Source organism: Herpailurus yagouaroundi, unplaced genomic scaffold, assembly GCF_014898765.1.
Source record: "Herpailurus yagouaroundi ecotype Mexico unplaced genomic scaffold, PumYag 159, whole genome shotgun sequence".
NCBI classification, from domain to species: Eukaryota; Metazoa; Chordata; class Mammalia; order Carnivora; family Felidae; genus Herpailurus; species Herpailurus yagouaroundi.
The window spans coordinates 7,111,008-7,134,211 of NW_024412400.1; the positions used below are offsets into that span (position 1 = coordinate 7,111,008).

Here is a 23,204-nt window from a genome sequence, read left to right on the forward strand (position 1 = left end):
TTGGACTAAGGTAGCTAGCACAGTGCCTTGTGCACAGCGGGCTTTCAGTAAGTATTAGGTGAATGAATGAATGAATGAATGGAAAGAAGAGTTGGAGATGAATTCAGAAACACAAAGAGTGCATAGGTTCAAGCTAAGTCTTTGGTTACTTTTGCAGGGAGCTCTGTGAACAACTGCCTGGCCCCCACACCAGCCTGCTACTGGGGGATGCTTTCATGAACATTCAGGAGGTGAGTGAAAGCCTCGTGGCCTTGCCAAGTGGCCCCCCAATCTCATGTTCTCCAGCGGGAGAGAAGAGAGACCGAGACCTTTGGACGCTTTCCCCACCAGCCTGAGAAGGCCCTGGAGGCTTATGACGAGGCCTATAGAAAGAACCCACATGATGCATCGCTGGTCAGCAGGATCGGGCAAGCCTATGTGAAAACCCACCAGTACACCAAGGTCAGGCTAGGCTGGGGTGGGGAGAGGTGTGGGCCAGCCCAGCAGGGAAGAGGGAGGGGGGTGCATGAGTGGAAGTTTCTGGATGGGAAGGGAGTGGCTGCGTTCCCACTGTAGCTCCCTGTTGAAGTAGGTGGGGGAGGGGGGCTGGCTAGGGGAGAATTCAGAAGCTATCCACACACACACACACACACACACACACACACACACACGCCGAGCCTGAGCCCTCTGCCAGCTGGGAGGGCCTTCTCATCGCAGGCTTCTGTGTTCTGGAGGGACACACAGGTGTGGTGGCCGCCGAGGAGAACACGGTTTGAGGCACTCAAGGTAGAACCAGACCCCGAGGCCAATATTTCCTGTTTGCCCAAAGGCAATTAATTATTATGAGGCTGCGCAGAAGATCAATGGAAAGGACTTTTTGTGCTGTGATCTCGCTGAACTCCTCCTGAAGTTAAAGAAGTTCAACAAAGCAGAAAAAGTTTTGAAACAGTCACTGGAACATGACTTTGGTGAGACCCCCTTCGAAGTCACTTCCCTAGCCTACTGCCCCCGCCCTGCAGTCTCTTCCTGCGGAATGGGGATGGGCGCTAGCTGGGGTCCTGAGCCCAGTCCCCTACCTCCCCCATCCCTGGCTTCCCAGGCACCAGAGAACACTGATTTGAGTTTCTACTCAAATCAGAGTAGTTTCTACTCTTTGCAGCCAAAGACCTCCCATCCATGATGAACAATGTCAAGTGCTTGCTTTTGCTGGCAAAGGTTTACAAGAGTCATAAAAAAGAAGAGGCGATGGGAACTTTGAACAAGGTAATCGACATTAGACAATAGACTCAAGCTCTTTATTGGCCATTTCCCGGTGGGAGCTATAAAAGGAAGGATAGGACTGCAGGTCTGGAAGACTCCAGGGCTGGCACTCAAAAGAGGACCTGGGTCACACCTCTGACCTCGGCCTTCCATTTATTCCCCGACCTGTGCTCTTTGTTGATGGTGCCCCGGAGTGCCCCAAGCCCGGCTGGGCTGGGTCGGAGAAAGCAGGGAGTCGGCAGGGATGCCCGTGGGATAATCATGGACAATGCGAGCAGCTCCCGGGCACTGAATGCTCTATGGTGGGTTCTGTACTGGGCTTTTTGCTTTCTTATTAATTCTCACAGTAGCCCTTTGAGATACGCACTGTGACATGCCTATTTCATAGATATGGCTCCAAGAGGTTAAGAAATGTGCCCAAAGTCAGACTGCCAGTAAATGGGGGAGCTGACAATTGAACCAGGTCTGGCCTGTCCCAACCTAAGCCCTTTTCTCCCCTGGGCTGCCCCTATCCCACCTCCCTTGCTCTTTCTCCGCAAGGGTGTGGCTGGCTTCTTGTCCCTGAGATGCCTTCTGCACTTGTACCAGGAAAGCCCACTCTGATGGCTTGAGACGATTTATTCCCTTGTTTCCCGCCGGATTCCCACTCCCGTTTGGCCCTTAGAAAGCCGAGTGCTGATTTGTGCCCACTTCCCAAGACTTAACCCCGGCATCACCAACTCTTCTTGTCCCGATGCTCCCTGGTTACTCACTTGATCATTTTATGTTGTGGATATTTGTGGAGGCTGCCCCCAAGTTCCCAGCAGGGCAACATTCAGAGCAAATGCATCCATCAAAACGCAGCCTGCCCTGCGCACCTACTGTGTGCTTCTTCTAGCCCGTAGGAGGGCCAGAGCAAATTAGACACGGTAAGTATCAAGGCGTGATGGAAACAGGTAAACAAGTACAGGCACAACAGAGTGTTTTGTTTGAGTGCCTTTGCTTCCGATCTTGCCCCAGGGGCAGAGACAGCTTGCCTCCTGAGTACTCAGCCAGGGGCCTTGCCTGCCCACAGAGTGACCCAGACTTGCTCAAGGGCACTTGAGATGCCCTTTCTGATAATCTGCTGACACAGAAACGAGAGTAGGGATTCTTTCTGTGAATTGGCCTGAGATCTGGCACATCAGGCCCCGGGATTCTGATCCCGAGTTTACTGGTTTCCCAAGGCCATGGACCTCCAGTCTCAGATCCTGAAGCGTGTTGCACTGGAGCAACCAGAAATGATCCCCTCCCAGAAACAACTCGCAGCCTCCATCTGTGTCCAGTTTGGGGAGCACCACCTGGCAGAGAAGGAGTTTGCCAAGGCAGTACGGTCTTACAAGGATGCCCTCTTCTACTCGTCTGATGACAGTAAGGTGGGGTCCTCAAAGCCAGAGGCTGCTCCTTCTCTTGGGCCCTGCTGCCTTGCGGAGTCCCCTGACTAGGGGCAGAGGCCGGGTCCTTCCCTGTGACTCCCTGAGGAGCTGCAGGTCAAGGGGCCCGGGACCCCTGGTGTGGGGAGCCTGCTCTGGCTGACCCCAGGGCCCTCAGCCATCAGCCCTTGGACCAAGACTGGGAGGCCTCACTTCGGACAGCTCCTTGTGAGGGGTAGAGCGGGGAAGATGCTCCCAAAAGTCATGTTAGTCTGGCATTTTCAGGTCCCCCTTGAAGGCGCGGGCACAGTGACAGCCGTGGCTGCCAGGGGTCTTTGGGCACGAAGCCAGGCTAAGCTTCCAAGGAGGTTTAGAGTCGTGAGGGGGGTGTGGCCCAGATGAGGCAGTGGTGGCTGGAGTCCACACTAGGAGAACCGATGAAGAGCTTAGTGACAGCCATTCATTCGTTCAACACGCACCCATTTAAGAGACGTATCATACGCGCCAGGCACGGTGCTAGGCCCGGGGGGCCACGGGGGGCAAGACAGGGTCCCTGCCCACAGACTGCCTCAGGCAGAGGGACAGATGAGCACATTTTTAGTTCCATTGCCTGCATGTGGGTCTGCACACTGCGGGAACTCAGAAGACGGGTGCCTGGCCCAGAGGCTACCACAGAGGGCTGCCCAGAGGGGGCTAGGTCCAAGCCAAAGGAGGAGGACGAGTTACCCAGGCCCCCAGTTTCAGAGGTTGGTTGGTAAAACACGTGGTATGATTGGGGGAGAAGGGGGAGCCGGGGACATATGTTGAAGGCGGAACGAATAAAAATGGACTAGGCAAGAGTGAGACACCAGCCAGAGTTTTCCCATGATGCTCCCTGGTTGATCACATCCGGCCTCGTCCCAGGTGTTGCTGGAGCTGGCCCACCTCTACCTGCTGCAGGGCCACCTGGACTTGTGTGAGCAGCACTGTGCCGATCTCCTGCAGATGGAGAAGAGCCACGAGATGGCCTCAGTGGTATGGGGCCACAGGACCTCCCCCCCCCCCCCCCCCAGGGTCCCTGCCACCACGCGAGGGCTGCTTCCCGGCCCCATAACTCCGATGCTTGGCTGACCCATCCCCAGGGGCCACCAGGCAGAGGGGACTGAGCACTGGGCCTGATGCCCTTCACGTGGTAGGGGTGGGCCGGCAGCCAGGGCAACATCAGCCTCCCGCGGCCAATCCAAGGGGAGGCAGGTGGGGAGGCTGATCGGCTCCAGGGGAAACCACACCCACAGTGGGTGAAGGCAAGGGTGGACAGGTTCCTGGGTTTAAAGAAATACGTGGGAAAAGGCCTCTCCAGTCTGACTTCTCTCCCTAACACCCAGACCACCACCAGGGCCGCCCCACAGGAGTGGGGAGTCCTCATTCTGCCTCCACTGCCTGCTGCTGGCAGTTCTCGGACACGGGTGGAGGGTCCGGCTCTGCTGGCTGTCAAAGGGACCCACTGGTGTCTACCCCTGGGCTTACCTTCCCACCTGTGACCTCACCCCCGCACTCCTCCCACCCCAAGCAGGCCCTGTCTTCTGGGCTCCTCCTGTGGCCGCTCCTCCCAGGGCCCAGAGAGGCGACCTTGGACGTCCTTGTCCACCTTCTCTGCTTACCCCCACGCCCACCCAGCCTCCCCACCACAGCCAGGCAAACTGTCAGGAGTCCCGGAGCATTGTGTGTTTTCTGACAGATGATGGCTGACCTGATGTTTCGAAAACAGAAATACGAAGCTGCCGTCAATCTCTACCACCAAGTCCTGGAGAAAGCACCAGGTAACGAACTGCCCACATCAAGACTGCCCACTGAGATGGCCTGCGTCAGTTCCCACCAAGCAAGGGCTGCTCTCCCCCACAAGGGTGGGCCGCCTCCCCTCCTTCCTGACTGGGCAGAGGAAGCCCCTTCCTCTCTGATTGTTTCCAGAGAGACAGGAAACTGATAAAGCACCGATGGAACGTGCTGGCCCTTCCCGAGTCCGAGGGGGCCAGTTCCTGGTCTCAGGCAGGGCAGTGCTTGGCCCTGGACCCAGGACAGCCTGTCTGTCTCCAAATCACAGCCACTGGACTGGACGTAGCCCCCTTCTGAAGTGACAGCCACCTGGAGGTGGCTAGAAACTCTCCCTGTTAGGTAGCTACATTCCCGCCACACCTGAGGCTCAGACGACAGCCCCTGCGGGCCCACAGCCAACTCTGCCCCGAGGCCCAGCAGACTGCGGCCCTTAGGAGCGCGGGGTCCTGGAGCCAGACTGCCTACGTCTAACTCACGGTCTTCCACTTACCAGCTGTGTGACTTTTGGCCGAAAACTTTTGTGTCTCAGTGGAAAGGGAAAAATAGCTACCTCGGTGTGTGTAGGTAAAGCCCTTAATGCTTAACGTACTGTGTAAGCTCTAGCTGCTACTTTTCAGTGTGATGATTATCCTTTGCTCAGCTTTGGAGACCAGGGGAGACATTGAAGCTGTTGGGAGGTCCCCGCTCAGCCCAGATAGGCAGTGTCTGCTGGGCCCCTCACTTCTCCATGCCAGGCCACAGCGCCCAATCGGCCTTGGCCGTTGGTTTTCACAGCCTGGCATCTTCTCTCCTATTGTAGACAACTTTCTGGCATGGAATAAACTAATTGACCTGCTATGGAGGAGCGGCAGACTTGAGGATGCCCCTGTCTTCTTTGAATTGGTCAAGAGGATGTCCAGCCGTGTTCCTTTGGAGCCAGGTTTCAACTACTGCAGAGGCATCCACTGCTGGTGAGCTGGGGAGTGGGGTGTCTTCGTCTTCGGGGCAGTTCCCTGCAGGGGGCCCTTCCTGGCAGGCAAGCTGGGCTTCCGCTCAGCACTGGGGAAGCAGAAATTCCACTGACTCGCGGGGCAGGCGTTCGGGAGACCAGCCACCCAGCCCCGCTCCGTGCGGACTCCGGGACTGGCGCCCGGGTGTCCCTGCACTCCCCGGACCTCAGTTTCCCTCTCTGGTTCTTGGTATCTGTGTCTCATTTCCACCACAGGCGCATAGGGCAGCCCAACAAAGCACTGAAGTTCCTAAACAAGGCGCGCAAGGACAGCACTTGGGGTCAGAGTGCCACCTACTACATGGTGCAGATCTGCCTGAACCCGGACAACGAGGTCGTGGGCGGAGAGGTTTTCAAGAACCTGGTGGCGGAGCGCAAGTAGGGGCCCGGCTGACCTCGGGGCGTGGCGGGGTGGGAGGCGAGGCGCAGGGGCCGGGCCCCTGGGAAAAGCGGGGAGAGCCACGTGGCGGGGTAGAGACCACGTGAGGGCCCGTGGGCCCTGGGCCCGCAGGCGGCCTGCCAGCCTGCCACTCTCACGTCGGATGCCCGCAGCTCCACCGACAGGAAGGCCCTCGAGCAGCACGCCGTGCGCACCGCCGAGAAGCTGCTGCGCGATTTCTACCCGCGCTCAGACCGGGGCCAGACCCAGCTGCGGCTGCTGCAGAGCCTCTGCCTGCTGGCCACCAGGGACAAGGCCAACGTGGAGGCGGCGCTGGGCACCTTCATCGCGATGGCACAGGCCGAGGTGGGCCGGCTCGCTGGGTGGGCCGCGGGGTGCCCGGCTGGGGGGGGGGGGGGCCCAGCGCGCCGACGCCCGCTTCCCACCCGTGTGCAGAAGGACAGCGTCCCCGCCCTGCTGGCCACGGCGCAGGCCCACGCGCTGCTGAAGCAGGTCCCCAAGGCACGCACGCAGCTGAAGCGTCTGGCCAAGGCCCCGTGGACGCCGGACGAGGCCGAGGACCTGGAGAAGAGCTGGCTCCTACTGGCTGACGTTTACTGCCAGGGCGGCAAGTTCGACCTGGCCTCGGAGCTGCTGCGGCGCTGCGTGCAATACAACAAGGCAGGGCGGGCGCGCTGCCGTGTCGGGGAAGCGGGGACGCCCCGTCCAGGAGGCCGGGAGGGGCGCGCGGGGCGTGGGGCAGAGGAGACGCAAGGGCAGGGGCGAGGCGAGAGGAGGCGCGCAGAGTCCGGGAGCCGGGAGAGGGGAATGCGGGATGGTGAAGAGAGACGGGAAGGGTTCATGAGGTCCAGGGGCCTGCAGGTCAGCGCAGAGCGCTGTGGAGAAAGGGGCCATGCAAGCATAGGGGTATCCTAGAAGGGGCGCACAGGTGACCCCTCCCCAGCAAAGGCGGGGGGTGCTGCTGGAGTCGGTGACAGGTCGGCGTTAATGCGGCTCCCCACCCTCCCTTGCCCCGCCCCGCGCCCCGTGTCCCCTCCCCCCACCGCTGGTTCCACCCTGTGCTGGGATCCGGTATGGCTTTCCCTGCAGTCCTGCTTCAGGGCCTATGAGTACCTGGGCTTCATCATGGAGAAGGAGCAGGCCTACAAAGACGCAGCCGCCAACTACGAGCTGGCCTGGAAGTACAGTCATCACGCCAGCCCCGCCGTGGGTAAGGCCACCAGCCAGGGCCCATGTGGGTGAGGAGGAAGCTGGGCGGGAGGATCACCACCCTGGCTCTTGGGTGGTCAAGGTGCCACCGTGTGTGTTTCCTCTGCCCCTGGACAGGCTTCAAACTCGCTTTCAACTACTTGAAGGATAAGAGATTTGTGGAGGCCATTGAAGTCTGTCACACGGTAAGCCACCATCAGCGGCTGGGAGGCACCAGGAGGAGGGGTGAAGGGGCTTGGTGACAGGGCCCTGCCTGATGCCGCACACCCTTTCTCCCTCTGTTCCCAGGTCCTCGGAGAGCATCCTAACTACCCCCAAATCAGAGAAGAAATTTTGGAAAAGGCCCAAGGGTCTCTGAGGCCCTAGCTGTGGTCAGTGGGAGCCAGGGCGGGGAGAAGCCATCAACCTACAGACATTTCACTTCTACAGAAGTAGAGGTCAGAAGTGGGTCGGTGAGAGGAGATTCGAAAATGACGTATTCTTCTCGTGTCTGTGTGGTGTGTGGTTTCTTTGGATGGTGCCTCGTCTGATCTAAGGGGCATCCCAAAGCTTTGTGTTTTTCAGGCACAAGAAGCAGTTTTGCTCAGAGGAAAAAAGGGCATCAACCAAGCTAGTTTATGCCAGGCTCATTGGGCACCTTCTGTTGGGCTCCGTTTTTATTCCAGACTCTGTGAGGGAGCAAAGAGGTGATTTTTTTTAAATCCCCACAGCGATTTTAATATGGTTAGGTCAGTGCCTCCCCTCTCCCGTCTGGTCCCCAGAGCCCCCAAGCTCAGGAAGTGACTGCTCGCCCCTGTCCTGCTGCCCGCACACCCTTCCCGGCAGTGGCACAGATAGGAGAGCCGGCTCAGAAGGCCCCGTAGCTGAGGTTCTGTGCGAGGGATGCCATTGTCCTGCAGGTTCTGAGGCTCATTGGCTCACTCTGTCCATACATTCTGATTCCTCATCAAGTCCTTGGCTGGCCTCAGCTGGTCCTCTCTGGTTTGGGACAAACGTGATTCCCCATGCCTGGTACGGGGAAATACAGCCCAGGAAAAAATAGTTCTCACTTAAGATTTTGTAAAAGACACTGACCAACAAACTTAATCCTCCAGAAACCCGTTCGCCACCTCTGGGGACAAAAGCAGTGTCTCTAGTTAGATGACTTGTATAACTTGTACCTGGCAAGAGGGTGACAGCGGTCACTTTGGGCTAGAGCTCCCAACACCTCTCTTCTGTGTTTCATGACGGCAAGAATGGGCCAGTCAGGCCTCAGGGGAAGGACCTCTGAACTGGAAGCCCGGAGTGTGACCTTCCCAAGAGTTTCTACTCTTTGGGCCTCCGTGTTCCCCTCCGTGGCAGGAAATTAGACTAGATCTGTGTTCCCAAACCATGATACAAATCCCTGCCAGTGATATACAGCAGACAGCTGAAGTTGAATAACTATGTGTTAAAACATCATTCCTCTATATTATATATTCTCTATTAGAGAAAAACAGCACGATGAACTGGTGAACTCATGAGTGCTGTTACAATGGTTCTAACTTTTAAGCACATGGATACAATTGATGTAAAGTGAAATACGCACTTAGCATGAGTGCGAGGACGCAGCTGTGGTACAGTTTTTATGAGTTGTCGTCCAGTGACTACAGCTTGGAAACTGAACCGGTAGGGGTCCCTTGTAGAACAGTTATCCTTCGTGACAGCAGAACCTTGTTTCTATAACATCCTGCTGATCGGGTGCACGGCCTCTTGGTCTGAGTCAATGACCTGGAACGCTTTCCCCAGGTTACTTAGCATCCTTCCTTTAGGAAACCAGTCCCTTTTCCTGGGATCTGCGTTACAATCCGGTTTCTTGGGGGTGGGTTGTTGAGAGACAGGTTTGCCCGTCTGGAGAATGATGCTGTCACGGATTGTATATTAATCACATTTTTGTTGCTGTAAAACCTAAGTTGTCTTCATTTACCTAAAAAAGAAAGAAAGAAAGAAAGAGAGAAAGAAAGAAAGAAAGAAAGAAGGAAAGAAAGAAAGAAAGAAAAGAAGAGAAAGCCAGGAAGTGATCCTGTTGCCCTAGAGGGGAGGTGGGCAGGTCCAGTCCAGCCATGGGCCGGATCCATGGGGCAGGAACCTGTGGGGGTTCCAGCCAGGGACGGGGTGGGGCTGCAGGAACCTGCCACCTGGACCCCCAGGCTCGTCAGAGCAGGGCCTCAGAGCCCTTGGAGAGACCCAGATTTTGAAGCATCCATGCTGACACAATCTCTGCAAAAGGGCTCCCAGGGACCAGTGAGAGGGGAGGCAGCATCGCTGACCGTATGGGGATACTCCACCCCGAGGAGCCTAAGTCCTGGCTGTCCCTGGCTAAGCTGGTTACAGGAACAGGCTGCACACCAAGGGCCAGGCTCCAAGCTCTGGGTCCTCTCACGGCCACTGACAATATGGCCACACGGTCACATCCATGCATGTCCAGAGGCAAGAGACGGATACCCAAAGAGTGACAGAACTGGCAAAAAAAAAAAAAAAAAAAAAAAAAAAATAGAGAGAGGGGATAAAACATAGAGGCAGCAATACGAAAACAGAACGGAAGTCACAAACATGCACACAAGGCTTGCACCCTCCTGGCACTCTCCTAAGTGCTATGTATGCGTGAACTGAAAAAGCTTTTATGAGGCAAGTAGTGTTATTACTTGCACAGCACTGGGGACAGCAAGACACTGCAGTCGTAGAAAGAAAGTGATTTGCATAGGTCACCTTGCCAGGTAGTAGCAGAACTGGGATGTGAACCTGGCACTCAGGGTCCATGCTCTTACCCCATAAGCCACAGAGATGAAATAAAGGGGAGCCCAGCCCAGGCCGAAAGGCAGACGATTAGAGCGAGAAAAGGGAGACCCAAATCTGCTGTCCTTGTTTGGTCCTCCTCCCTCCCAGCACTCGTATAAGCCATTATTCCTAAGGGGGAGGTCTACCTTGCTCCTCCTCAGGCCCCACACTTGGGACTCCCCAGGGCAGGGCGAGGCCTGCTCCTCTGGCCTAGGCCGGGGACAGGTCAGACCGCCTGCTGGGGACAGGTCAGACGGGTCCGGCTGGTGCAGGAGGAGGAGGTCTTCCGGGGCTCAAGTCCCCAGGGACCCCAGCCGCTGGGCCCCACAGGAGGCCTCTACCAGCTACATCCCACTGTCTGCCCCTAAAGGGGGAGGGTGTGGGGGGGGTACTTCACCCTTGAAGCCAGGCCCCAGCTCCGCGTGACCGAGTGGGAAAAACCCCGGGCAGATAGCCCTGTCTCAGAAGACTGCCCTGCTGCTCCCACCACCCCAGGTGACCACTGGGGAGAGACAAAGAGAAAACTGGTGGGCCTGCCCTGCCCGGCCAGCCTCCCACTTGGCCATGACTGGCCTGTGCAGAAGAAGGCCCACTATGTGGTGTCTCCACCCCTACCCCAGCAGAGGCTCGGTGTCCACGCTGCCCTGCAGGTCCCGCCTCCCCCTCCCTCCCCAGCACCTCCTGAGGGTAGACCCCCCCCCCCCCATCTCCAGGTCCCACAAACGCAAACCACCGGTTTTAAAAATAGAGGCTCTTTATTGGTACCTGTAAGCTCAGGTACAAGGTGTTCCCACAAGCACGCGGGCTGGTAAGGCCTCCTAGGCAAGAAGGCAGGCCCACAGCCTGGGCTTCTTGGCACAGACATGGAGAAAGATGAATAAATTATATAGCTCTAACACTCAGCGACGATATAGAAATTAGGATGCAAAACTTAACATCAGCAAACGAACGGCATAAAAGCCACAAGGAGCCACCCCTCACCCCAGCCAGGTGGCCTCAGGGCATGGGCAGGCGGCCCAGGCTGGCATGCATGCCCAGAAAGCCCTGAGATAGTGGTCAGGGGCGTGCTGCGGGCCCCGAGGCTAGCCCCTTGCCTTCGCTGGGGCTTCCTGCTTCCCTTCTACACTGATGGGCCCAGAATGAAGGCTGTGACCTTTGGGGAGGAGGAAGATATGGCAGAGGACAGGAAAAAGAGGAGGCCGTGTGGGGCAGGTTTTGGTCACTGGTTGGTCAGCCCCACCCAGCCCCCTGCCTGGACGCTGTCCTCAGCCACCCGCGGCCAGGCAGCTGCCACAGCAGACCACAGAGCCCAAATCCACACCTGGTTTATACCAAAGCCCAGGAAGGGCAGGGACATAGTACTACAAGGCAAAAGGGACTCACGGGGGTCTCTGTCCCACCCCAACCCCAGCATTGCCCGCCAGCCGGGGGGGAGAGGCCTACACCTCCTAGTCTCCAAATAAATTATGGAAATAAATTATAGTCTTTACAGTCCAGAGAACGCAGCCACCCATGGGTCTGGGGCTCAGGATGGCAGGAGAAGCCGTAAGAAGTGGCTGATTGCTGCCCTGTCTTGCTGTCTTTGGGCTAAGGAACATCATCTGAGACCGAAAAGGGGTCTGCGAAGCTCCAGGGAAGGCTTACGTCGTCCTGTCCCTGGCACGCACACCGTGGAAGTGGAAGGAGAGACTGTGTGGGCTTGGGGGGCGGGGGAGCAGGGTGGCGGAAAGGGAAGGCCCCCTCCCCGCCCTCTCTTCGGCACAGAAACTTACAAAAATAAATAAATCAATCCAGAGTGTTGCACGAAAATCAGGAGTGCCCGCACGGGCGAGCCAGCCAACGGGAGACCCTTACCTACAGGCCTCAGGGAGCCCCCAAATTACAACAAAGCAGCAACAGGGCTCTTGGGGCCGTGACAAGGTGCCCCGGGGCCTTACACGGGCACAGGCTCCACCAGAGACGCTGGGGCGGTGTCCTCAAGCAACTGGCTGTCTATGAAGGGAGCCAGGGCCTCGGCGGCTGAGTCAGGCAAGCCCATGACAGACTCCAGGAAGCAAGAGCCCGCGTCCCCAGGCGGAGAGAAGGCAGGCAAGGGGAAGTAGGGTGCCTCGAGGTTGTCCAGGCTGTCGGACACCTTCCGGGAGGTGTAGTGGGGCCCCAGGCTGTAGTCTGGCAGGGCCTGGAGCAGCTCGAAGGAGTCGCAGGAAGACAAGCTGAGGTCCACGGAGTTGCTCTGGCCAGCGTCCGAGCCGGGCGGCACCGAGGTGCCCGGGAGGCTGCCTTCTCCCAACCCTTCAAGGCCACCGTTTAGGAAGAAGCTGGCATCCAGGTTGGCATTTTCATCCAGGATGCCTGACGTGAGGCTGGAGCTGGAATAGCTGTGGGTCCAGCTGGCTGGGCCACCGGGGTCACCAGTCCCAAAGATGTCAGCTGGGTGGAAGCAGCTGAGGTTGTCGAGGGTTCCCACTCCCCCTTCCTCCTCCTCCTCCTCCTCTCCTCCCAGGTCCGAGTCACTGAAACTCAGGACCCGGGCCAGGCTGTCATCATCCATGTCAGGCTGGAAGCCAGGGCCGGGCAGGGCTGGGCAGGTGGGGCCGCTGGGGGTCTCGCTCGTGCCTGAAGCTGTGGAGGAGTCGGTCATGTCACTGCTACAGCTGTCATCTCCCAGCTCGCTGCTCGCGGGGGGCTTGGCCGGCGGGAAAGTGGGAGCCAGCGCCTGCTCACCGGGGCTGGCCGGGCCGCCCTGAGCGGGAGCCTCCAGCTCCCCCAGGCTCTCAGCCCCCTGCTCCAGCTGCAGGCGGGTGAGCGTGTGGATGAAATGGGTCTGCACCCGCGCCTGATTAAATTCCACGCGGCCCTTGGGGTTCGCACAGCCCTCCCGGCAGCAGCCGCAGGGGAACGCGGTGTGGTCCATCTGCAGAGAGAGCAGAGCGTGAGAGAGGGTCCCCCCGAGCCCAGACAAGCCCCCGCGCTCGGGCCTCCCTCCCCGGCCCACACCTGGCACTTGATGCCCGCCAGGCTGCAGCTGCAGGTCTCGGGGTCACAGACCCGGTCACAGCGACAGCCACAGTCCTCGCGGGACTGGCGCACGGCCTGCAGCTCCCGCTTCTCCTCGCGATCGATCCTCCGCACTCCGGCAGCCCGCAGCAGAGCCCGCCGGCGCCGGGCCGGATAGGGCTGTAGGAAGGTCATTTCCTCCAACCGGCCACCGGCCACGGCCACAGCCAAGTCCTCCTCCACGGAGGCATCATCCACCGCGTCCACTGTGAGTGGCAGGCCAGCCTCCGTCTCGGGTACGCCAGCCTCCGTGAGCTGTATCCAATGGGAGAGGAGGGATGTGAGAGACAGAAGGGGTCTCTGCCCCCACCCACGGCCATCGGTCACCCGACAAGCGCTCTGGGTCGGGCACCATAGATCCCACAGTGAGCTGGGAGGCCAAGAACACTGCCTTCGGGGCATTTGCAGAGATTTCCCGTTCCTGTCATTCCCCAGTCGATGGACAAACCCACCCAACCATCAACCAGCCAGACACACAGTGACCCCCAGGGTCACATCAACTCCAGATTCCCGCCCTCCCTGCAATGCTCCTGGCACCCCCCCCCCCCCCCGCCCCCAGACAGCTCCCGGCGCCGTGCCCCCAACCCCGGCAGCAAACAGGCCCTCCCACACCCCACTCTGCAGATAATGCAGGCGACAGGCCCTGGCCGAGCAACACTGGCCCCAGGGGCCTCTTTCCCCGAATATATAATGAGCACCCGGGCCCCCACCCCGGAGGCCCCGCCCCCTCACGGCCAGGACTTGAGAAGCTGGCCCAGGCGCTGGCGCGGGGCAGCGGGTCTCCCTACCTTCCACCGCAGGGCTTCCAGCTTCTCCTCCTTCAAGCGCAGGCGCAGTTTCTCCCGCCGAGCCCGGGCTTGCTCCTGTGCAAACTCGGCCAAGGAGAAGCGGCGGCAGGCGCTGTGGCGGGGGGCCATACCCAGAGTGCAGCCACCGCGGCTGGGCACGCTGGTGAAGCCCTGACACCGAGGAAAGTAGAAGACGGTGATGCCATCGAAGGCAACGCGGCCTGGGCGCTTCCGGGGCGCCCTCTTCAGGATGGACAGGGCTGGAAAGGCAGGGAGGGAAGGGGCAGGGCATTAGTTCTCCGTGAGGGACGGCTTAACCTCCAGGAAGATGGCGAGCTGCCTCTCCTCACACTCCCCCTCCGATCTCCTAGCCCAAAGAAAGCAATGGATCCGAACGGATCTGGAGAAATGGAGCCAGCCTGGCTGGGATGAGCGCTGGTACATTTGAACGCCACTCCTAGGTCACCATGGGCTTACTGTTATTTACCAGTCCAAATGAGGGCATTTGGTGACATTAAGCATCTTTCCCATCTTTATTAGCCATTTATAGGTTCCTTATGCAGTTTTCTGTAGTTTTGTATTGATTTGCAGGAGCTCTTTTTTTTTTTTTTTTTAATTTTTTTTTCAACATTTATTTATTTTTGGGACAGAGAGAGACAGAGCATGAACGGGGGAGGGGCAGAGAGAGAGGGAGACACAGAATCGGAAACAGGCTCCAGGCTCCGAGCCATCCACCCAGAGCCTGACGCGGGGCTCGAACTCACGGACCGTGAGATCGTGACCTGGCTGAAGTCGGACGCTTAACCGACTGCGCCACCCAGGCGCCCCCAGGAGCTCTTTATATATGACATTAGAGATAGTAATCATCTAGCCTATCTGTGCAAATATTTTAGTCTTTTAATATTTATTTATTCATTTATTTATTTTTTAAATAAAATGTTTATTCATTTTGAGAGACGGAGGGAAACAGAGCATGAGCGGGAGAGGGGCAGAGAGAGAGAGAGAGAGAGAGAGAGCGACACAATCCGAAGCAAGCTCCAGGCTCTGAGCTATCAGCACAGAGCCGGACTCCGGGAATCACGACCTGAGCTGAAGTGGGATGCTTGACCACTGAGCCACCCTCGCGCCCCTTTAGTCTTTTATTTTTGTCCAAGGCATTTTATAAAATAACTTCTAAGGCTACATAATTAAAAATATATTGATCTTTTCCTTTATAGCTTCTGCATTTTGGAACACATTTAGGCTATTATTTGGGATTACCTTTCTAAATTATGGATTGTATACTAGGTAGTAAGCTATGTATTTGGTATCTTCTGTACACATATTGGTATACCGTTCCTTTTTATTAGGCTGAACCATAGGCAGAACCATAAAGCACTTGAATACCGGCAATTTCATGTATTTCCATGCAATATGTTATTTTGTCTGTCTCAATCCAATATATAGAATTCTCATCCTCTCTGCTAACTGGCGAGTACTTACTGAACAATGCTAACTACCAGTGGTGACAGGGTCCCCATCTCCTTCTTTAGTTGGACTGCTTCTAATATTTCCTCATTAATCAGAATGCCAGCTTTTTGGGTTGAGACACATATTTTTTAATCATGTAAGGTAGCATCCATTTATTGCTACTTTATCAAGGGTCTTATCCAGAAGGAACATGACATTTTTATCAAATGTCCTTCAACATCTACAGTGGCTCCTATATTTTATAGTAAACTATAAAAGTATAAAATCGGATTTTATGGTATTTTATATTTTATGATATTTATAATAGTAAGCCATTCTTGTATTTCCAGAATAAACCTACAGGAGTTTAGTCAACATACTGTTAGATTCTATGTGCTACAAATCATACTCTTTTTCTAGTATAATATAAAGATGTACAACAAGTACATAAACAAAGACACCATATCTGAGGTATTAAAATGTCATGGTAGGAATGTCATAATTAGGAAAACTATGTCTCGGGGTGCCTGGGTGGCTCAGTGGGTTGAGCGTCTGACTCTTGATTTCAGCTCAGGTCATGATCTCATGGTCATGAGATCGAGCTCCGCGTCGGGCTCTTCGCGGAACGTGGAGCCTGCTTCAGGTTCTCTCTCTCCCCCTCTGTCCGTCTCCCCTGCTCTCTCTCTCTCTCTCTCTAAAAAAATAAATAAAATGAAAAAAATACATACAAAACAAAAAGAAATTAAAAAAGAAAGAAAAATATGTCTAAAAAGGCTCCTTAGGGTTGGGGGCAGTAATGGAAAAACAAGGTTGAGGAATACTACTTTAGGGCTGTCTTTGTCAGTTCGAAATCAAAATTATGCCAGCTTGAAAAATAACTGGGGGTTGGGGCGCCTGGGTGGCGCAGTCGGTTAAGCGTCCGACTTCAGCCAGGTCACGATCTCGCGGTCCAGGAGTTCGAGCCCGTGTCGGGCTCTGGGCTGATGGCTCAGAGCCTGGAGCCTGTTTCCGATTCTGTGTCTCCCTCTCTCTCTGCCCCTCGCCCGTTCATGCTCTGTCTCTCTCTGTCCCAAAAATAAAAAAATAAACGTTGAAAAAAAAAAAATTAAGAAAAATAACTGGGGGAAAGAAACCTTTCCACTATGTTCAGGCAAAGCCAAACAGCATTCTGACAGGAGAGGGACCGGCCTGACAGGCCCCGCGGTGCAGAAGTGTGGGGCGTGGGACTCCGGTGGTTCCGTAGGTAGGACAGGGTGTGCAAGCAGGAGAAACGAAACTGGAACAGAAGGGAGGAGCTGCAGCCGGAGGGCCCGAGGGCCACAGTGAGGAGCTCCGTCCTGCCCGGCAGGACTTCTAAGCAGGGAGTCCCAAGGCCAAAGGTGAATCTAGCCGGGCCCGGTGCCTCTGGACAGAGGGCATTCCTGAGTAACCACTGTATTACGGGAAGTGGACAAGGTGGGGAGCCAAGGCCGCGGGGACATGACCTCCAGGGGCCAGAATAGCTCCGTCAGGGGACAAGGAGGGCCTCCCAATTTCATCTTCAGGAAGGATGAAGGGGTGTGGTGGTTCCCGGGAGGGGGGCGGGGCAAGACTCACGGGTGAAACTCCGGGGGCCACAGAAGTCGCGGTCAGGCAGGGGTATCTGATCCCAGGGGCCCTCCTCATCTGAGTCCCAGGCCAGGGAGACGGAAGAGCTCGGGGAGCAGGAGCCAGAACAGCGGCCAGAGGACAAGGAGGAGGAAGAGGAGCAGAGCGAGGAGGAGTCCTCATCCAGCTGGTCAAACTTCCTCTTTAGCGGCCCAGTCATGGTGGCGCTGGGGGTACTCTGGGCTTTGGGCACGGACGGCCTGGAACGGAAAGGAGACGGCTCTCAGCGGCAGGCCTGAGGGCAGGCGGTGGGGCGCCCGGCCACGATCCCCCGCTCCCCCTGCCCTCCCGGGGTGTCCCGGGCCGCCCCCTCGACTCTGTGTGCAGGGGGCCCGGGGGCCCGGCTCCAGGAGGCTTCCTTCCACCAGCGCAGGCGCTGAGGGCCAAGGCCTCCTCCTGGCGCTTGCAGACTCCCACCACCGCTGCCCAAACGCCTTCCCAGGACCCCACCAGGCACCTTCCCCGCTACCTCCCACGACCCACCTACACACATGCATACACCAGACCGACAGATGGACCGGCAGACCTCAGCCCGGCCTCGCTCATTCCCCGACAGGAATCCTGGGGGCTGACTCACTGGCTGGCTGATTCACACGGCTCGCATCTGTGTGCCTTTGTGTGTGTGAGGCCGTCTGCCACAGCCCGCACAGCCCTGTATGGTGGCTTTGCTTCCTCCTCCTCCTCCTCCTCCTCCTCCTCCTCCTCCTCCACCACCACCACCACCACCACCACCGGCTGCCCCAGCACACCCACCGACACACCACCCTGCACACACACACACAGACTCCCTCTCCCTCTCCCTCTCCGGGGCCAGGTTGACCAGGGCACTCCGGGAAACAGGCTGGCTTTGACACTGGCCCCGATTCCCAGACACAGGACTTTCCAGAGCCCCTCCTCTCCTGTGACAGAGCCGCTCAGACTTTCCCTCAGAAACCCCCGCCCCACCGAAGTCCCCTGCCTCCAGGCCTGGCAGTGCTTCGTGCTTCTCTAACAACTCCTGTTTTGGTTTTAAAAACCCATCTACATGGTGTCTCTCCTCCAATATCTAACCCCGTTTGTTTGACTTAACTTCCTATGGAGATTGTTTGTTTCCCCTTAAAACAAACAAACCAACCAACCCACCAACCAACCACACACACAACTCTTAGTGAAACTGACCGGTCAAGATGTTCCACTCTCTCCTGTTTGTAGCTTGGTGACATGGGCCACGTCAGGACACAGAGCTTACTGTGTCTTCCCCTTTGGAGGGTCTCAACCACAGAGCCTCCCACAGCCTGGCTGGCCTCGGACTTGGGGCTCCTTCCCCTAAATGCCTCGGCCACCCTTGGCAATCCCCAAAGGACTCAGTCCTGAGGGCTGGGCTACCTTGTACCTTGTCTGTGTCCTACAGTGCTCAGGCCTGGGCCCCAGGAGGTCACCAGGAGGAAGGGGAAACTATGCAGAGGCCCCAGTGCTGGGGAGCCCCTCCCCCACTGCCATCACAGGAAATGAGAACAGGAAAAACCAACCAGAAGGCTGCCGATCTCCCCTACTCAGGTGTCCTTTCGAAAGGCCCCTGTCCCCTTTTGGCGAGCCTACCACAAAGTGTCTGGATCCCAGACCTAGGGGGTCCGCGGTCGGCGGCGGACTTACCGGATAAAATTCGTCCCTGGGACAGCCTCTCCCCGCAGGCATGAGACAAGCAAGAGAAACCCCCCTCCTTGCTAACCTTTCGTTCACACTGGGCCTGGGGAAGAGAACGCACAGGTGCTTCCGGGGGCTTCTCAGCGGGGAGTTTCTCAGGCCGGGCGCCCCCCCCCCCACCCCACCCCCTGCAAAACCACAAACAAAAACAACGCAGCTCCCAGCTGACCTGCAGGCTCTCCCAGGAGATGGGGAAACTCATGACCCGGAGCCAGGCACACACATACATACACGTGCAGCCCACAGACACACACAGAAACACACACAGACAGAGCATACCCACACAGCCTGCCCCTACCGGCCCCGCTGGGAGACCCCATCCTTTCCCAAACCCCAGATGCTGTCCACAGGGTGCCGAATGCCTAATCCCATGCCCAAGCCCCAGGCCCACCCCCGCCAAAACCAAATGCCCGCTTTTTATCTGTGCCTGGCTGTCCCTTAGAAACATAGAATTCCATAGGCCCCAAATCGAACCCCTCGTCTCTGTTCCCCACCCCCCATGCCATCTGTTCCTCTTCCTGTGTTCCCTATCTTAGTAACGGCACTGCCACCCACCCAATTACTCAAGCCAGAAACCTGCAGCCATCCTCACTCCACTCCTTCCTCCCGCTCCCTCCGGCCACATCCAGGCACCCAGTCCTCCAAGTGCACACTAGCTCACTTCGCGCACGCAAGGCTAGGCACAGACACAGCACTGTGGGGGCCATCAGCAGAGTGTTAAGAACCTTGGCTCCGGAACCCGACTGCCTGCATTTGAACCCTGGCTTGGCTATTGCTTGATCGCGTGACCCCAGTCAAGGTCCTTAGGCTCTCCGTTTCTCCGGTTCTTGGCCTTGAAACCTCCTAGGGTTGGGAGGTTTACGTGAATCCATGCATGCCAAGTTCTTGGACCGGCAGTAAGCGCTGAGTGGCTATGTCATTCCGAACTGTGAGAAAAACGAGCTCCTCGATACACACATGTGAACCTCAATGATGTCATGTGGAATGAAAGGAGCCAGACACAAGAATACACGGGAATGAAGTTCAAGGAAAGGCAAACCCAATCAGTGATGATACAAGTCAGAACGGGGCGGGGGGGGGGGGGGGGGGCGAGGGATAGCAGAAATCTCACCGGGGGGAGGGGGGTGGAATCCTCTCGAAACATTCTGTGCTGACCTAGCTGGGGGTCCCATGAATGTCTAAAACTAAAAATTCACCTAACTGTACACGTGGGATTCGTAGGCTTTATGCATTTTATGTATGTCTCCTTCACCTTTAAAAGTTTATTACCCTTATGCCTCTGTCCCCACTGCTACCGCCCAATGTCCCCTGCCTCTGCTCCTGTCACCCCCCTGCAGCCAGAGTGGTCTTCCGAAACCACATGGCTCCCTGCCACCCCCATGCTGAGGAAAGCTGGCCCTTAGGATCAAGCCTAGAATTCCACGAGAGGCTGAGGCAGGCTTGGCTCCTGCTTCCCCACCCTCCCCTCACTATATTCCAGCTGAACTTGCAGTTTCCCTAATTGCCATGACCTGCCCGCCTCCTGGCCTTTGCACAAGCTGGAACCCAGCCTCGCTCTCCTTTAATAGTCATTTCCAAGAGGGCCTCCCTGAGACCTCCACCCCTCACTCCTGACTATATGCCTCTCTGGGCTCCCACGGGCCCTGGGATTCCCCTGTTCGGGCCCTTCTCTCACGGTCTCACTGCCCCTCCCTCACACCAGGCTGACGGCCTCTCTGCCTGGCCATTACCGTGCCCATGCCTAGAACAGCCTGGCATAGAGAAGGCACCTCTAGCAGAGGTGGACCTCTGAGGGGTGACTGCTCAGAGTGATCTCCTGGTCCTGTCACAGGCAGTCAGGGCGGGGAGGGGGGCGGGGGGTGCCATGCCCACTCCCCAGCTTGCACCAGAGGGTTTGAGCCACAGAAGGGAGTGGTTCTGGGAGTTAAGAAGCATTGGCTGCAGACAGGTGCCAACACAGACATCTCAGGAGGCTCCCTGTTCCCCAGAAGTAAACAAATAGATATCAAGGAAGCAGGTTTAAGCCTGACACCCTGGTTCTGCCTCAGGCTTGTCTACAGAATGGAACTCAAGGTGAGGGGGTCAGAGGCTCCAAGGCTGCAGACAGGGAAACAGGGACACAGATAAGCTCCCGCCACACTGTCCATTCTAGGGGTGACCCTCCCCCCCCCCCCCCAGGATCTGCACACCCGCAAAGTCCCTGACGCTCCCCTGGGGTGGAGGGAGAGGGGACAGCCCTTGGATCTCAGTGCCTCCCTGTCCCACCTGGGAATCCAGAGGCAGGAGATGAGACAAAAAGACAGCCAGAGACAAGGACAGGCCAAGTCAGAGAAAGGAATGAAAGATAGTGAAAGAGTCCAAGAAAAGTGTCAGACAGTGAGTCAGAGGAGGGGGGAGGGGCCCTCAGTAGCTACCCAGGAATCAAGATCCCAACCATGGCACTGTTCCCAGGGTGAACACAGCCCCCATCCTAGGGTCCCGGGGGAAGGAGAAGCGATTCCCAGGAGCTGGCTCAGACAGAAATACCACACCCCCAGGAGCCCCAGAGGCAGGCTCTGAATCAAAGACAGCCAGGCTTCTTCCGGGATCTGCCTGGGCCCTGAGAATCAGGCCACCCTCCTGTCACCACACACAGGAGTTGACAGCTCAGGACGAAGGGGTGACACTTCCCCACTCTACTACCCACAACTATCTACACATTCAGGCCACACTATGTGAACCCAGGGAAGGCCACCTCAGCCTGGGCACCAGGCAAACAAAGGCTCGTTGGGGGTCAGGGGGATATCTCAGGGCCTCTGGGAAGTCTCATCAACTTCTTTGTGCCACTCGTTAGTCCCAGTGCCCCAACCCCCGACCACAGCTGGTATTGGGGAGAGGGCACCTTGGGCTGGCCCTATCCTCCTCTGGGAATCTGAAGAACTATGTCGTTTAACCTCAGAGCCTTGGTCAGGCCAGTACCCCCAACACCTGGGGGCACACGACCCCGGACTCTCAGGAGCTACTTCCTGGGACAAGGGGAGGGCACCCCTGAGTCCCTCTGGCCCTCACTGGGATTGGCTAGGAAAACAACCTGGGCAGCACAAAGAGGGCAGAAGGGAAGCCTTAGCACACCCCTCCCCCCCCATCCCTCTGAAAGTGATCCGGGGGGGGGGGGGGGGGGGGGGGGGAGGGCATGGTTCCTCAGCCTTGGCCTCCAGAGCCTGGCACTGGGTAGGTGCCAAATGTTTGCTGGCTACAGAAGGCAACTGCTCCTGCAGAAGGGAAATTGTACCTGACACCTGAGCAAGGCCTCCTTCGTTCTCATTCGTTCATTCATTCATTCATTCAACAAACATTTATTGGGCTCCTATAAGATGCCAGGCGCAGTGTCAGGCACTCGGGCACACAGGGACAGCAAGATCTGCACTCTCCCAGCTTTTGAATTTAGTGGCAAGGAGTGTGTAGTTACAGAATGGTGGTGAGCGCTGGGAACGCAGGTCTGAGGCAATGTGGGGCAGGAGGGGCAAGGCTGAGGGTAGAAACAATCTCTGGGAGGAAAGGAAGTAGAAAGAGCTCCAAAGGGGGGCACAGCCGAGGCGGGGGGAGGGGCATCCAGCGACAGGTTTCTGGAGCCGCGGCTGCCGGGACAGGCTTTAGCCCCAGGGCACTGGAAGCCTCAGCAGGGTTTCAGGAGGGAGTTGACGATATACTCGATTTGCATTTTAAAAAGAGGGCTCAGTCCCCGACTGGAGGGGGTGTGACCTGCTGGGCAGGTGCCAGGGCTAGGTGAGAGGTGACAGGACAGGGAGGGCACAGGAGAAAGGGGAATAGACTCGGTAACCTCTGGATGTGGAGGTGGAAGAGCGGCAGAGGCCCCATCCAGAGGGCTGTGAGCCATCGGCGTGGAGGTGTGGGGTGGGCCGTGGGCCGCGGAGCTGGGGAGGGTCCCTCCGGTGTCAGGAGTGGGGGCTACGAGTGTGATTGTGCCAGGGAGCAGGAGTGCCTAAGTGTGGGCCGGCTGCTGCGGCCAGGGCATCCAGAGGTGCGTGCCTGCGGAGGGGCCCCCGGGGAGGGGAAACTGAGGACCTGGGGGAAGTACGTGCAGGGGAGCCGAGAAGTGCGTGGGAGAGAGCCTACGTGTGCCCGCGGGTGTCCGGCGGGGCTGCGCCCGTGACTCACAGCGGTGGCCTCCGCGTGTGACGGTGACTGACAAACAGGTGAGCGCACGACACAATCCCTCCTCCCTCCCTCCCTCCCTCCCTCCCTCCCTCCGCCCTCCCACCCTCCGGGGTCCGTGACTCACGGAGCCTCACTCCTTCTGGCTCTTCCCTCCACTCCCTCCCTGACCCCTGCTGGCCGGGGGCGCCGGGCACGGCACGCGCCGCAGCCCTGGCGCCCGCCCCCGGGGGGAGCCCGAGGAGGAAGGCGACAAATGTCACCTGCTCCGGCCACGCGAGGAACTTCTGAAAAGTTCTCAGGCAACTGGGTCAAAAGGAAACTCTCCCGTGGACGCGCGCACCCCGTCACCCAGCCGCCCGCGCCAACCTGGGCTCGGCCGTCACCCGCACTGAGCTCGGGGCGCCGCGACTTCTCGGGGTACCCTCGGTGGCGCGGGGGAGGGGAGCGGAAAACCTGCCACTCTCGCCTCCCCGCCTCCTCGCCCCGGACGCCGGCCGGGCGCGCAGTCAGGGGCCGGGCCGGGCCGTCCCCCCGCCCCGGTGCCCGCTCGGGGAGGCGGGGGGGGGGGGACAAGTGGCAGGGACCGG

The 23,204-nt window shown here is 57.8% G+C and overlaps 2 protein-coding genes across 5 annotated transcripts in view; one reads left to right on the forward strand and one right to left on the reverse strand.

Moving 5' to 3' along the window:
* Positions 1-8,964, forward strand: part of TTC21A (tetratricopeptide repeat domain 21A) — a 35,242-nt gene extending 26,278 nt beyond the window's left edge. The window contains exons 15-28 of the mRNA XM_040479837.1: positions 158-230; positions 331-441; positions 809-947; positions 1,139-1,242; positions 2,445-2,633; positions 3,534-3,644; positions 4,348-4,429; positions 5,242-5,392; positions 5,647-5,808; positions 5,983-6,175; positions 6,266-6,490; positions 6,920-7,040; positions 7,157-7,224; positions 7,328-8,964. Of these exons, the coding sequence (XP_040335771.1) occupies positions 158-230; positions 331-441; positions 809-947; positions 1,139-1,242; positions 2,445-2,633; positions 3,534-3,644; positions 4,348-4,429; positions 5,242-5,392; positions 5,647-5,808; positions 5,983-6,175; positions 6,266-6,490; positions 6,920-7,040; positions 7,157-7,224; positions 7,328-7,405 (1,807 nt within the window). The 3' untranslated portion in view covers positions 7,406-8,964. The remainder of the gene's footprint in view (positions 1-157; positions 231-330; positions 442-808; positions 948-1,138; positions 1,243-2,444; positions 2,634-3,533; positions 3,645-4,347; positions 4,430-5,241; positions 5,393-5,646; positions 5,809-5,982; positions 6,176-6,265; positions 6,491-6,919; positions 7,041-7,156; positions 7,225-7,327) is intronic.
* A 1,607-nt stretch (positions 8,965-10,571) lies between these two features.
* Positions 10,572-23,204, reverse strand: part of CSRNP1 (cysteine and serine rich nuclear protein 1) — a 13,993-nt gene continuing 1,360 nt past the window's right edge. The window contains exons 1-5 of one of the 4 annotated variants that reach the window (XM_040479842.1): positions 19,185-22,304; positions 16,726-16,976; positions 13,681-13,940; positions 12,833-13,147; positions 10,572-12,749 (exon numbers count right to left, since the gene is read on the reverse strand). In XM_040479842.1, coding sequence (XP_040335776.1) covers positions 11,769-12,749; positions 12,833-13,147; positions 13,681-13,940; positions 16,726-16,936 — 1,767 coding nt within the window. In that variant the 5' untranslated portion in view covers positions 16,937-16,976; positions 19,185-22,304 and the 3' untranslated portion in view covers positions 10,572-11,768. Of the gene's footprint in view, positions 12,750-12,832; positions 13,148-13,680; positions 13,941-16,725; positions 16,977-17,259; positions 17,340-17,934; positions 18,809-19,184; positions 22,305-23,204 lie in introns of those variants that run through there. The other 3 variants (XM_040479840.1, XM_040479841.1, XM_040479839.1) reach the window with 3 other exon arrangements.